This window comes from Rattus norvegicus, chromosome 2 (genome assembly GCF_036323735.1).
Source record: "Rattus norvegicus strain BN/NHsdMcwi chromosome 2, GRCr8, whole genome shotgun sequence".
Taxonomy (NCBI): Eukaryota; Metazoa; Chordata; class Mammalia; order Rodentia; family Muridae; genus Rattus; species Rattus norvegicus.
Window position 1 is genome coordinate 26,422,602 of NC_086020.1, and position 14,499 is coordinate 26,437,100.

Below are 14,499 nucleotides of genomic sequence, written 5' to 3' on the forward strand. Positions count from 1 at the left end.
TAGACTTCCATACAGCCTGACTTCAAATGGGGCGTAGACCATAGTGTAAAATGTAAAGCACAAGAGCCCTACAGTATTTAAAGCAGGAAATAGCAACCAGGAACTCAGGTTTGCTCAAAGTAAAATCTCTGAAGAGGACAGTTAGGAACTGTGGGATAACCATATGCTAGGGAAAATTCCACAAAAGACATCTGATAAAGGACTCTCTTAAAATTCCTCAACAATGTGGGGTTGGAGAGGTGGCTCAGTGGTTAAGAGCTCTGACTCTTCTTCCAGAGGTTCTGAGTTCAATTCCCAGCAACCACATGGTGGCTCATAGCCATCCGTACTGGGATCTGATGCCCTCTTCAGATGTGTGTGAAGACAGTCACAGTGTACTCATATACAAAATAAGTAAATATACCTTTAAAAAACACAAAACAAAACATCAACAATGAGAAAAGAAAAACTCATTTCAAGAGTGAACAACAAAACCCAGAGTGGTTGTCCATCGGGAGTGGGAGGGGGAGGTTCATCTACATAGCAATTCTAAGGTCGTGCTCTACGTGACATCCTATCAAAAGATAACAAAAATCCCCAGCAAGGAATCTGATGATCACACAAAAACCACACTCAACACCATGTCATTTGGGAATGTGACCTAAAACCACTGAAATACTACCTTCAGAACAGCTATCATTGTGAACAAGGAAAAGCTGAACAGGGTCTAACAATGCAGAGCTCTCATTGGTTGCTGAGGAAGTGCACGCTAGCACATTTACTCTGTCTGAAGAACAGCTTGGCAGTTTCCTAAAACAATATAATCACTAGGATAAGTGTCCAGCAACTGAAACTTTACATCTGCATTATTAGTAAAGTCATGAGTGTGTTCCATGTGTATACTGCAAACACGTGCAGGGCAGTAAAACTAACCTGGTTGATTCTAGACAGATTCACACCATTTTGCCCCTGATCTCACAATACCAGCAAAGAACTTGAACATAACAACAGACTTTGGACAGCAACAGCATGCCAACTAGTGACCAGCACACGTGCAACAGTGGTAGGAACAGAAAGCTGGAGGTGCAGCTGGGAGGGGACTCTCTCTCTCTCTCTCTCTCTTTTTTTTTTTTTTTTTTCTTTTCTTTTTTTTCGGAGCTGGGGACCGAACCCAGGGCTTTGCGTTTGCCTAGCACTCTACCACTGAGCTAAATCCTCAACCCCAGGAGGGGACTCTCTTATGTGAAATTTATTTTTGCCTAAAACTGATCTCTCATTCTCTCATTCATTCATTCAAACATAACATTCACAATTGCTAGTGACAGAATTCTCATACTCTTTATCCCTTTTCAGACACAAGTGTAGAATCTCTTATACTGTACAGAAGCATCACCTGTCAATGTCTTTGGTCTATTAAGCTTAGGTAGGAAATAGGAAAGTGGAAGTTCTGGTGCAGAGAGAGGATAGAAAGAGGAATTGAGTCAGGAGCAAAAGAGGAACTCTGAGGAGACAGTCGCCTAAAGCTGATAAGTCATGCGGCATACAGAGTTAAGAATACGCAGGATAATTAAGTTAGAAGCTAGTCAGAGAACAGAGCCAAGGCAACTGGCCTAGGCATTTGGTCCTATGTAAGTCTCAGAATCATTATCTCTCGGAACAGAGTAGACAGGTGGACAACCCTGAGGTTATAGGTGGCACACAGTAAGTACACACAAGTAAGGTTTTGTCTCCAGGCCCCAAGAGTCCCCACTTACTAGCTGTATTGTATGATGGGCTCTGTATTCATCTTCACTCTGAAAACGCTGCTGGAACTTCTCATGGTGTTTTGCAATACAAATTTCCTAGAGAAATATAAAATGTGTTGTAATGAAAGTGAAACGTAGAAGGACCATAGAGATTCTGGAGGGAGAGATTCCTTGGTTAAGCACATTTTTAACAAATTATACAGAGACATCTCTGTGAAAGATACAAGGATGGATGCAAGTAAGTTCTTATCCCTCCCCCATCTCTCCCACCTCCTCTCCCTCTCTTTCTCCCTCTCCCCCACTGCCCTCTCTCTCTCTCTCTCTCTCTCTCTCTCTCTCTCTCTCTCTCTCTGTGTGTGTGTGTGTGTGTGTGTGTGTGTGAGCTAATGAGGACTAGCTCCTCTCTCTCTCCTTTACAGATCACCTCTGGAGAGTCAGAACTGACCACTTGAGTCTGTCTCACCCTGAGCAACTGTGCATCAGTTCACTCCCTTAACACCCCAGCCGCACTAGGTAAGGCCATGTGTGGTACTGGTGTCTTCCCGTCAGAACCTCTCCTGCAGGGAAGCCATGTCCATCCAGTCACCCTGAGAACACTAGTGTGCACCCACTGAGAAGTATGAAGGAGGGCACCGCCAAGAGAAACAAGGAAGGGAGCTGAGAATAGGCAGTGGATGTTTAGTTTAAATGATGACAGCTCACGTTACGACGTGAATTACTAGACACGGGCCAGTACCTTTTTATTCCTGAGGTAGGCTTTCTTGGCTGAGACTCGGCCCCTCCGTGCCTCCAGCTGGCGAGCCTTCTGCTGCAGCTTCTGCAGCTCTTCCCTCTGCGCATGCACAGAGGCAGCCACCTCTTCCTTCTCCAGCATGGCCTCCATGCTCTCGTAAGTGTCATAGTACACCACTTCATCTCGCTTTTCTGTTAGAAAAGTGGGGGTTAAGAAAGAGATTCTTCATTAAGTCACGATTAAAAGGTAAGGAAATAAGCCTCAGACTATATTATGCACAATGTTTAGCGGTGTCTGGTAAATACAGTCCTTACTCTCCGACACACCACACAGGTAAAACTTCGAACTCTGATTCTAGATGAGGCCTCCTTTAACAAAGCAGGTTTGCTACAAACACTCAACAGCCATGTGTAGCCTCGAATGCTGAGTTTACAAAACCTTGTGAGTTGGGGGGCTGCTCCCAAACATGTTTTACTCAGGAGGAGCCCAGCTGGGATCCGTGGTCACCGTCTGCACATCCTGTCTCTGTGGGCGTCTGTGGTCACACGCTCGCCACACGCTCACCACACGCTCATCACACCTGATACGAGTCGTCTGATGCTTTCCAGCTGTGCAGTCAGTAGCAACTCCTCGCACTTCAAGACCTCGAACTGGACCTCATACAGCTGAAGCTGCAGGGCATAGTAGTCCGCCTCCAGCTGGTCCAACTGAGCGATGGCCTCTGTGCCGCCCTGCAGACTCTGCATCTGCAGTGAAAACAGCACTGTTAGCTGCTCGGGAAGAAGTTAGTGCCAGGCAGTGGTAGCACTGTGCCTAATCCCAGTGCCGGGGAGGCAGAGGCAGAGGCAGGGAATCTCTCTGAGTTTGAGGTCAGCCTGATCTACAGAGTGAGTTCCAGGGCAGGCAGGGCCACAAAAAAACAAAACAAAACAAAACAAATGAATAAGCAAATGAATGAAAGATGCAAAAATGAAACTCAGACTTTTAAGCTAGGTGTGGAACTGATAATGCAGAGAAGGCCACTTAAGGTTGGAGCCTGTGGCTCACCTGGAAAACACAGGCCTAGTGGCACAGGCTTGAAGCTCTAGCTGTTCAGGAGGTGAAGCTGTTAGATCAACTCAAGGCCAGCTTGCTGAAGAGTCTGCTCAAGGTCAGTCTGACAACTCACTGAGACAGTCATCTCAGAATAAACATGTTAGGGAGCTGGGAACAGCTCAGCTATGAAAGGGCTGGCCTACTTGTACAACTTCACTGTCTAGGTTTACTTTCCACTACGTAAGGTGGAGCAGGGGTGAGACCGCTGTGCTTCTAGGAACTATGCATAGAGAGAGAAGGGCACCTCTTACACATGAGAGAAGAACAGAAATGAAGCACCAAGTCATAAAGGAGTGGAAAAGCTTCACTATAACTTACACAGAGCAGACTTTCAAGGCCTACATCATAGCTCATTCACATTTAGGGGAACAGTGTAATATCACCTAACATACATGTCAGTGGTTTCTCTGCTCAGTTCAAGAGCAGATGCTAGGTTACAGCCCCCTTTCCACACAACAGACATACAAACGTGGAGCCTAGCGTAGGTGGTTGCAAGAGTGATTAATCCACACAGCTGGCACTCCCCTCACCCCTTGGTCACAGCACAGCTTCCTGGATCTGGTGGCTGGAGTGAGGTGAGTACACGCTAAGTAGATGGATCTGAGAGAATTGGTTTAGATGTGAAAGGTCCTTGCAATCTATGAATGGTGGTCAATATTATTTTTAGTAACAAGCCTGTTGTCTGTAGCAGAAATGAATTTGAGACCCTCGGTTGGGCCTAAGCAGTAACCCATAAATGTTTTCAAGTGGCAGGTGTCTTGTATGAAGCCTGTGTGGCTGGTCTTCAAGAGAAAGGGATTTTCCCTTCATCCCATTTGAAATAATCAAGTAAGGAGAAGGGAGGACTCAGAAGCTGCTCCCAACACTACAATTCCAGAAGACGCGAGAAGCCAAAAGGATAGCTTTTCAAGAACTGAAGTGGACAACACCAGCTCCTCATGTCCAACTATACATACTCTTCCAAGAATATTTCTTCCAGAATATAGGACACCACAGTTATGGCAACTATAAGGTTGTCTTTAAATGCCCCACAGAACCCTCATGTAGACATCAAGGTGCCCTGGAGATCCTGGTGGCTTCAAGTGACTTTACTACTAAAGGGGCATTTAGTAGTAAAGGCCAGAGGGGAAGAACACAAAGAAATGTTTAATGCCTCCCGCACGTGAGGCTGGCATCACTTGGACCCAGTACATCAGGGAGGTATATTACCACTGTTCTAGGAGATTCTATGGCAGAAAGGTGGGGATTCAAAATCTAAATGCTGCATGAACCCTTGAAGGTAATAGATACATAAGACCACCAACAGACGTTCTGAACAAAAGTTCAGACTCTGCCTGATTATCTAGATATCCATACAGATTACTAATTAGAATGTTTTTCTTAATGCCAAACTTCAAATCCATTTAGTAAGACAGAAAAAGAAATGACAGAAGTTTAGATCTAACTATGGAGTGGTCCATCCGGATGTGGGGCACACAGACGGGAAGCAGAGGCAGGCAGATGCCTATGAGTCAGGCCAGCTTGCTCTATATCATTAGTTTCAGGACAACCAGTGCTCAGACCCTGCCTCCAGAAAAAAAAAAATTCCATCAACTAAGTCTGGTTAAATCTTTTAATAAATGTATAGATATTAATCAAAAACACCTCTCTGGAATTTATCTGCTCTGAGTTCACCTTGCTAAAATCCTGATGGACCTGGCTGGAATTCCTCAATGGTGGGAACAGCCTCAGTGCTTTCAGGAATACTGAAAACTTCCCTTTCGGGAGGGAGCTAGAAAGACGGCACAGTGGTTAAGAGCATGTGCTAGCCTAGGCTCTCAGCACCCTTATCAGACGGCTCACAGCTCATACTCCAGGGTCTCTGACGCCCTCTTCTGGACAAGTAATCTAAAATAATAAATGTATAAGTTTACATTTTTCACTGGGACTAGAGAGATGTCTCAGAGGCTAAGAGTGCTAGCTGTTCTGCCAGAGACCGCAGGTTCCGTTCCCAGCGCCTTGTACCTGCCTGCTGCTTCATTAGTAGGGTCTAAAACTTTCTTCTGAACTGCAGACACCTACCATGCCCATGATACAGACAAACATGCAGTCTAAATACTGATATGAATAAAAATAAATAAATGAAAAAACCTAAATTCCCTTTGTTAGTAGCTCCTGCAAAGATATATTAGATGGCAAAAAATTAAAGTAATATAAATCAAAAACTTATATAGTGGAAACTAGACAAGTTGTGCATTTTGGAATATTTCTATGAAACAGATTTGTTTTTAAAAAGTAATTGTCTTTTCCCACTCTGTAGTAGCCACCTACGCTTGGCTCCACGTTTGTATGTCTGTTGTGTGGAAAGGGGGCTGTAACCTAGCATCTGCTCTTGAACTGAGCAGAGAAACCACTGACATGTATGTTAGGTGATATTACACTGTTCCCCTAAATGTGAATGAGCTATGATGTAGGCCTTGAAAGTCTGCTCTGTGTAAGTTATAGTGAAGCTTTTCCACTCCTTTATGACTTGGTGCTTCATTTCTGTTCTTCTCTCATGTATAAGAGGTGCCCTTCTCTCTCTTCGGGTCTATGCATAGTTCCTAGAAGCACAGCGGTCTTTACAAGGCTCACTGGTGGAATACTTGTTTAGCATACATTAGCCACTAGGTTTCATCCCCAGGAATGAAAGAGGAAAAAATATTACAAACCCAGTCTCCTTGCCTGAGGAAAAACCTCAATTTCCCATCCATTTCTTAGGCTGTGCCCACATCTAAGCTCCTTGGGGTTAGAGCTCTCTGACAAGGCCCATACAAAATGCCACATTATCTTTAGACAGCAACCCCCTTAGCTTCCTTTGGTGATCATTAAAATGTTAAAATGGGTAAACAGCTAAGGCATAGGAATTATATCTTTCTCCTCTTTGTTGTCCCCATCCATAATACTTACACAAAATACTTATCAGATTTAGAGTAATATCAAGTTACTATTGTGTAATCTCCTTCTATGCCAGACATTGTGTTAAATGTTTCATACATACCAAGTCATGGGCTCATGACACCTAGAAACAAGACCGCCATTTTCTCGGGAAGTAAGAGTGAGCTTGCAGACCTGAGCCCCAGAGCTGTTCTGTCAGCATGGCAGCTACTAGCAAGGAGTAGTTTTATTACACTGAAACCTGATTCCTTCACTGTGAGATGTCCTGATGTACCACCAAATCTTAAATACTCTACAACAACGTTCAGTGCTCCATGTACTAAAGTAAAACTGAAATAGGGAACTATAAACTCAATTTTAACTTGCCTACACGCTTTTAGGAAAAAGCTGAAAGAAATGAGTTGGCTTCAACAGGTGCACACGGGCACACGCACAGAATATATACACTCAGATATCAAGAAGACCACTAGCTTAAATGTTCTGTTGTGAAAAGAGTGAGTGCTGATAGGCAGGCTTTTTACAGAGGGTGGGCTAACCAGAAGACAGAAGCCCTGATAGCTGAACTGTCACTGTGCTTTCTATAACTAGTCTCTTCATGGCATATTATAACTAGTCTCTTAATGGCATGTTAACCTTACTATCTTCTACTTCAATTAATAATTATAACGAAAATAACCTAAGCTTAAATCAAAACAAACTTATTAATCTTTGTCTTAGTCAATGTGCTGTTGCTATGAAGAGACATTATGACCAAGGAAATTCTCATAAAAGAAAGCATTTCACTCAGGACAGCTCGTACTTAAGTCCTAATCCTTCTGACACCCAAATGCAAGCCTGTGGGGACCAGTCTTATTCAAGCCACCACAGTCTTAAATGTGAGTAAAATTCAAGTGTCGAATAGAGCACTGCTCAAGAGATTATCAATATCTAAGTGTAATTTGAAAAATGTACTTCAAGTTCATCATTATCCTCATGAAAAGCATTTCTAATTATATAAATTCATAATTTTAACCTTTTAATTTTATTACCAATAATTTTGTTTTTAAAGTAACTTAAGTACATAACATAGTGACTTGTTTGAGTTACAAACAAAATAATTGCATTAATTTTCTACTACTTCAGTCTCTTCCTCAGACAACACAAAACACTTAGAGCTGGATTACTTGGTCCTTTTTCTTCCCGTTTCCTTCCACTTCAAAATGCAATACTGACTTTTTTTTTTTTTTTTTAAACAAATCTCCAGAACTCAGGGAGCCATCCTCTGTTGTACAAAGTAAATTTCAGGCCAGCCAGGACTACCTTGTCTCAAACAAACAAAAACAAGCCTCTCTTAATCTAAAAGCATTGGGTAGGGCTGTGTTAACCAACAGAAGACTTCAGGGGCAAAGCATTTGCTTGGAACGGGTTTAATATTTTTTTCATGTGTTCTTTTTCTCATGAGTAATGCAGACAACTTAAATTACGGCTATTACAACTGACAGTACCTCACAGTTAAATACACATAAAGCACAATACCTATATTATAAATACAACAAGCATAAACTTGGCAAGAATGACTAACTGGCAATATTTTAAATGCTCTGTAGAATTCAGACACATAATGCAGACAAACACATAAAGCAGATGACTACAATCATGGGTGTGGCCTAAGGAAAATGGCGACAGACTCGCAAACTCTAGACCTCTAGTCAGCCTCTCCCTTCTCTACGCTGGAGGTCTATTTATAAAAGACTGCACTTTCTACTGCTAGGGGCGGGTGTCTTTGCCTTTGGCACCCTGTACTGCTCCAACAGCTCAGGACCATGTCAACACTAAGAAATGAGATGAAGGTAAAGTCTACTTCACAAGCAACAAACAGGCTAACTTAAAAGAAAATCCAGAGAGCCAGAAACCAAGAGGAACCAGCTCCATAAAGGGAGACTGCAGTAGAAATGCCTCAGGGAAATGTGGGAGGGGCCGACATCCTTCAGAGATTGAATACAAAGTGTAAAGTGTCCCAGACCAGGTCCAATTTTAGCTAACGACTCATATATAAATGTAAGAAGGAAAAGTCAGGATTTAATCTACTAATTTGAAGACTGCTTTCTAGAGTGCAGCTAGGGGCCCTTCTTTTCAAACAAGCAGAGCCTAATTTCTGGGTCAGTAAGACCTGAGTGTTGGTATCCACTTGCAATCCCAAGTACAAGGGTGGCCTGGAATATACACTGAGACCATGTATTAATTTTTTTAAATTAATAACTGCCATTGTGGAATAGCTCATTATACCCAAGCCAAAACAATACAGGTTGTCTACAAAGCATCCGGTCAGCCTTCGTATTCGATGTTATGTGACCAGGTGGCTTTATTCTATTTAACTTCTCATTATTATTTAGTGCTGGATTCATGTGCTATGAATTCTATATAAAAGTCCCACAACAGAATTATCCTCCCTAACAAAACGGCTTTAATAAAGTGTATTTAGCCCACTAAACCCTCTCATTGATACCACAATGGTACCTTTTTAAAAAGCCATTTTTTTAAAAACATGAATAAGATATGGTCGTAAACTATAGTGAAATTTGACAAGGATACGTGAACATGACCTGTGAGCTTCGTCTATCTATGTACACTGATGAGAAAATATAAGCAAACTATGAGGAAAAATTTTTCTATGGCTAGGCATGGTTGTACACATCTTTAATCCCAGCATTCAGGCGGCAAAGGCAAGCAGGTCTCTGAGTTTGATGTCAGCCTGGTCTACAAAGCAAGTTTCATCTTTTTGTTTTTTTCTCTCTCTAGTTTTGGATCCTTCATAGCTTTTTTCATGATAGATATGATTTTAAGTGTCTGAGTATTAAAATAACAAAACCATTTTCCCAGGCTGGAGAGATGGCTCAGAGGTTAAGAGCACTGGCTGGGCTTCCAGGTCCTGAGTTCAATTCCCAGCAACCACATGGTGGCTCACAGCCATCTGTAATGAGATCTGATCCCTCTTCTGATGTGTCTTATATACATAAATAAATAAATCCTTTTTTAAAAAATCAAAAACATTTTTGCATCCAGAAGAAGCCAACATGTGTCGCTCCTCTGAGGCAACGACTCTGAAAGTTAGGTTTGCTTTCTAATTCCACTGGCCATTGGAGCACAAGATCTGGACATGACACATGCTTGTCATGCTGGGGGAGGAAGTGTTTGTTGTAGCCTGAAATTTACCCCTTTTTACTGTTTAAATCATTTTACTCCAAATGTTATTTAATGTAAACTGTATGTATTGCTACATATAAAATATAGTTAAAAAAATCAACATAAATCTAATAATAATTCTATAAGTATGGCAGTTTCTTTAACATAATATAAATCCAGTCACCTTTGCCCAGCTCACTCTACTCAAAACAATAAAAGCATACATTCTTACCAACCTATTTGAAATGAATGTGTTACAAACTTGGATCTAACGTTTATCAAATGCTCGGACTGCAGCAACGTTAACTCCACATGGCTTTTAATTCAGTCCTTATCCATAGCCATGCAAAAGGTCCAAATTACCAGGGGTGGAGTGTGAATGAGTGAGTGCTCACCGTGGAGATGTTATACTGACGTCAAGTTTGTGAACCCAGGGTTTCCATAGTAACTGCTCACCCATAGCAAATCTGTCTTACAATGGAGACATGATGCCTTAAGGATAAAATCTGACTCATTGGCAGAACATACAGAAACCCATTTTTACAACTCTATTTCTTACCTCTCCTACCATACACTAGTCTAAATCTTTCGAGGCTATGTCTTGCCCAAGACTCTCGGTCAATTATATACTTGGTCAGTTGTATCTTTCTCCAATGGCCCACCATGAATCTGATCAAACTCACAGATCATTTTCACATGTACTTGTCAAATTTCACTTAGTCTATGATCATATGTTATTCCTGTTTTTTTTTTTAAATTGCTTTTAAAAAGGCTACTACGTGTGGGGTCAATGAAAAGGTTCAGAGGACTAAGGACACTTGCCTCATAAGCCTGGCAACCTAAGAACACCAAATCAAAAACACCAAATTTCCCTTCCAGAAGGCTTCTAATTATGGAAGGAGCAAAGTGACCCCACAAAGTTGTCCACTAGCCTCCTGAGGAACACCATGGCATGACAACCCCCTAGACACACAGACACACAGACAGAGAGAGGGGTGGAGGGAGAGAGAATAAATTGTAAATGCAGCCCATGTGGGGAAGACAGGGCAGGAGGTAAATTGAGTTATTTATCTCCATCACTTACTGAAATTTCTAAGAAAAACATTTATTTTTGTTGAATGAACTGAGAGGGTATGGTAGACTGCTTAAGAATGTCCCCCATAAACTCATATGTCTTAATTCTTGGTCACTAGGAAGTAGCACTCATTTGAAAGGCTCAGAAGGACTGGAATTGTTGGGAATAGATGAAGGAAATGTGTCCCCAGTCTGTGGACCAGGGTATAGCTCTCACCTACGCTCCATGCCTGCCACCATGTTCCCTGCCGTGAAACAGACTGAGCCTCTGAAACTGTAAGCAAGCCCCAAATTAAATGCTTTTTTATACGAGTTGCCCTGGGCATGGTGTCTCTTCACAGCAAGAGGAGTTACTAAGACAGAGAGGGGTAATTGAATTCTGTAGAATTCCAAAAGGCAGGGAAAACGAAACCAGAAATAAACATAACACCAAAGTGTGGGGGACTGAAGTACCTTTAAGAATTAATTGTTTGTGGAGCTAGACAGGTGGTTCCAGAGTTAGGAACCCTTGCTGCTCTTCTAGGGGAGCCAAGTTTAGTTTCCAGAACCTACAATAACCAGCTTACAACCACTTACAATCATAGGCACTCAAACATTTAAAACAAAACCAAAACAAACAAACAAACCGCAGTCACGGGCCCTTTACTAAAGCCCCATTTTCCTGCAGAGATATAACGTGCAGCACTCTAAGGTATAAGACAGGAGGGCTGCAGTCTCAAGGCCAGACAAAGTTACAACGGGAAATGCTATCTCACATATAGGAAAAAAATAATATGTACCAAAATAAACAATTATCCCAAAGTATTAATAAGGAAAAGCAAGGAGAAATGTCCAAAATTTAATAAACACTTAAAACTTAAATGTTATTTGTGTGCATGTCTGCGTGTGCAGTGCCCATAGAGGCCAGCAGGAGGCCACAGATTCACTGGCACAGAAGTTACAGCTAGCCAGGCACCATGTGGATGCTGGAAATCAAACAAGGTCCTCTGTAGGAGTAGGAGCCATATATAACCTTGAGTCATCTCTCCAGCCCTCCACAAACACTGGTACCTGTTAAATACTCATGCTGAATAGTTTACCTCAACAACTCAAGTCTGCTAGAAGCATCTAAATCACCTTCTATGGTTTAACCTCCTACACTCTCCTCAATCTCCAGTTTCTAATACCTAAATTATTCACTGTCCTTATTTTTGAAAATGTATGTCTTGTCTTAACATTTACTGCTTCTAATACTTACAGAAACTATCAGTGGAATGCTGTGTGAGAGTGAATGAGAGAGAGAGAGAGAGAGAGAGAGAGAGAGAGAGAGAGAGAGAGAGAGAGAGAGAGAATGCTTTTTCAGTAAAGGCAATCTGTTGCAGACCAGTGTAGGGCTGCTCTGGTGCTGCTATGTACTCAAATGCTAGTGGCCTCCAAGGCCTGGCTGCAGTCAGAAGAGCACTTCCTCGCATAAACCAAATGATGATGTGTAAACTTTGCTCAGTTTTATTCTCTGACTGCTTGAATAAAAGAGGCTGACAGCTAATTGCTGGGGCAAATAGAGATAGGTAGAGTTTCAGCTCTGGGCTGGGAGTAGCAGATAGAGACAAGGAGAAGGAAGAAGAAAGCAAGAGTCACTGTAGACAGGATGGACCCGGAACACATGGCTGGGAAATGCGTCCTCAGGACAGACTGACAGAACCAAGAGCCTAAAGAAACTCAAGCTGCAGGTACCTTGGGAAGGACGGCTGGGAAACAGTCCGTGCAGCAGAGACTGCTGAGGCTGATTAAATAAATTATTAAATATCATAACGCAGGGAACTTTGAAATGATTCATTCTAATGAAACTCTCCTAACATTTAGAAGCAAACAATCAGCAGCAGCAGTGAGATTAGTGCTGTCCTTGGCCGTGTGAGAAGAACAAGGTGGTGATGAAGGGCATCTTACAGAACACAGTCAAGGGAACTAAGCCCAACCCTGTCCTGTTCCTGACATAAAAGGTAATAGCATGTGGTCTTGACAGGGCCACTTCCAACACTGTTCTACTGCCTCAAGACTATTAAAAATTCTGCCAAAGAAACTTTTTTCAGCTGTGCAGTGCTGACCCATGCTTTTAAGCCCAGCACTCAGGAGGCAGAGGCAGGTGGATCTTGAGTTCAAGGCCAGCAGGTTTACAGAGCAAGCTCCAAGACAGTCAGAGTTGCACAGAGAAATCATGTCTCAAAAAACAAAAACAAAAACCTGAAAAACTTTTCTTACAAGAAACAATTAAGCTCCACTGGACTTTTTGTTCCTTGGTGTACGCCGTCCATCCACTGTTAGACAAAGCTACTGGGAAGTCTCATGTGACCAGATCACCACAGGCTGAGCACGATCACAAACGCTATCTCATAGAAACAGTATAAAAATGGGCTGCAAAGGGGGGTGACTTAAATGAGAATGGGCTCCTGAGGACAAATGACCCCCACAGCCTCACATTTGATCCTGGTCCCAGTTGGTCAACTGTTTGGAAAGGACTGGGGAGTGAGGCTTTATTGGAGGACCTGTGTCACTGGGAATGGGTTGTAAAGTGTCAAGACTATCTATCATCACCATTCCGAGTTGGCTCTCTCTGCCTTGAGCTACTTTTCAGATTGAAATGTAAGCCATTAGCTATGGCTCCAGTGTTATACTTGCCTGCAACTATATTCCCTGCTGTAATGGTCACAGACCCTACTCCTCGAGAACCATAAGGCAAGAAGATAGTCACGTGTCCTAACTGTCAACCTGACACAGCCTAGAACAACTTGTAAAGACTCTGAGTTGAGTGACTTTATATGGTTGGTCCGTGCAATCATCAAGGACTGTAATGACTGTTAACAGATGTTGGGAAGCTTAGCCCATTGTGGGCAGAACCATTCCCTAAGCAGGTGGTCCTGGGTAGTTAAACAAAAGAGCTGAACATGAGCCTAAGCCAGTGGAGAAAATAAGACAGCAAGCAGCTTCCTGCTTCAAAGTCCTGCCTTGAAGTTCCTCAGTGATAATCAACTGTGACCTGAAAATAAACCAAATAAATCCTTTCCTCCCCTTAGCTGTTGGTCTATATTTTATCACAGCTTCAGAAAGAAACTAAAACATCCTAAGTATGGAGTCATAGGCGCTAGAGAGACAGGCAAACTGGATGCCTGGGTAGGCTAACCCAGCTTAACTGACAGTGAAAGATCCTTTCTGAAAAAAACCAAAGTGGTCATCAACTGAGGAATGACACCCAAGGCCTTGTGCATACACATACAAATATATACATCTACATCTGTACATACATGTACACAACACATACACAAATATGCACATAGATACACACACACACAAAGCACATAAAATTAACTGACAGTGTAGTCAATGTAAAATCAGTCAGTGTAGTTATGTAAAAATATTAAATAAGATGTTTATCAAAATCAAGAATCTAACTTATGCAGATCTTAAAGGTTTATGGTCTCTGAAACTTTAAGGATCAGTCTTGTTACCTCTTCTTTTAGTGCATGTTTCTTCTGTTCCAGACAAATCTCCTTAGCTCTCATCATCTGCAAAGTCTCTTTAGAAACTGCATACTGGAGCTTTTCCATTCGTTCAGCAGCTGCTGCCCATGATGCTTTGCCAAATTTCTTCTGGTCTGCTCGCATCCGATCATACACAGCTGTTAATGGTAATTTTGTAGAAATGTTAAGGCACAAGACTACTACACACTGAAGAACTATAAAGCCTTAGATTTCACTGACCCCCCACAATAAATTACACTTAATATCTCTATCACATAATAATGTCATGCATTCTCTGTTA

At 42.2% G+C, this 14,499-nt stretch overlaps 1 protein-coding gene across 2 annotated transcripts in view; it reads right to left on the reverse strand.

The window, feature by feature from the left end:
- The window catches only part of Jmy (junction mediating and regulatory protein, p53 cofactor), a 64,913-nt gene that overhangs the window by 21,555 nt on the left and 28,859 nt on the right, over window positions 1-14,499 (reverse strand). For both annotated transcript variants that reach the window (XM_039103451.2, XM_039103452.2), the window contains exons 4-7: window positions 14,187-14,356; window positions 3,038-3,203; window positions 2,461-2,648; window positions 1,734-1,820 (exon numbers count right to left, since the gene is read on the reverse strand). In XM_039103451.2, coding sequence (XP_038959379.1) covers window positions 1,734-1,820; window positions 2,461-2,648; window positions 3,038-3,203; window positions 14,187-14,356 — 611 coding nt within the window. The remainder of the gene's footprint in view (window positions 1-1,733; window positions 1,821-2,460; window positions 2,649-3,037; window positions 3,204-14,186; window positions 14,357-14,499) is intronic.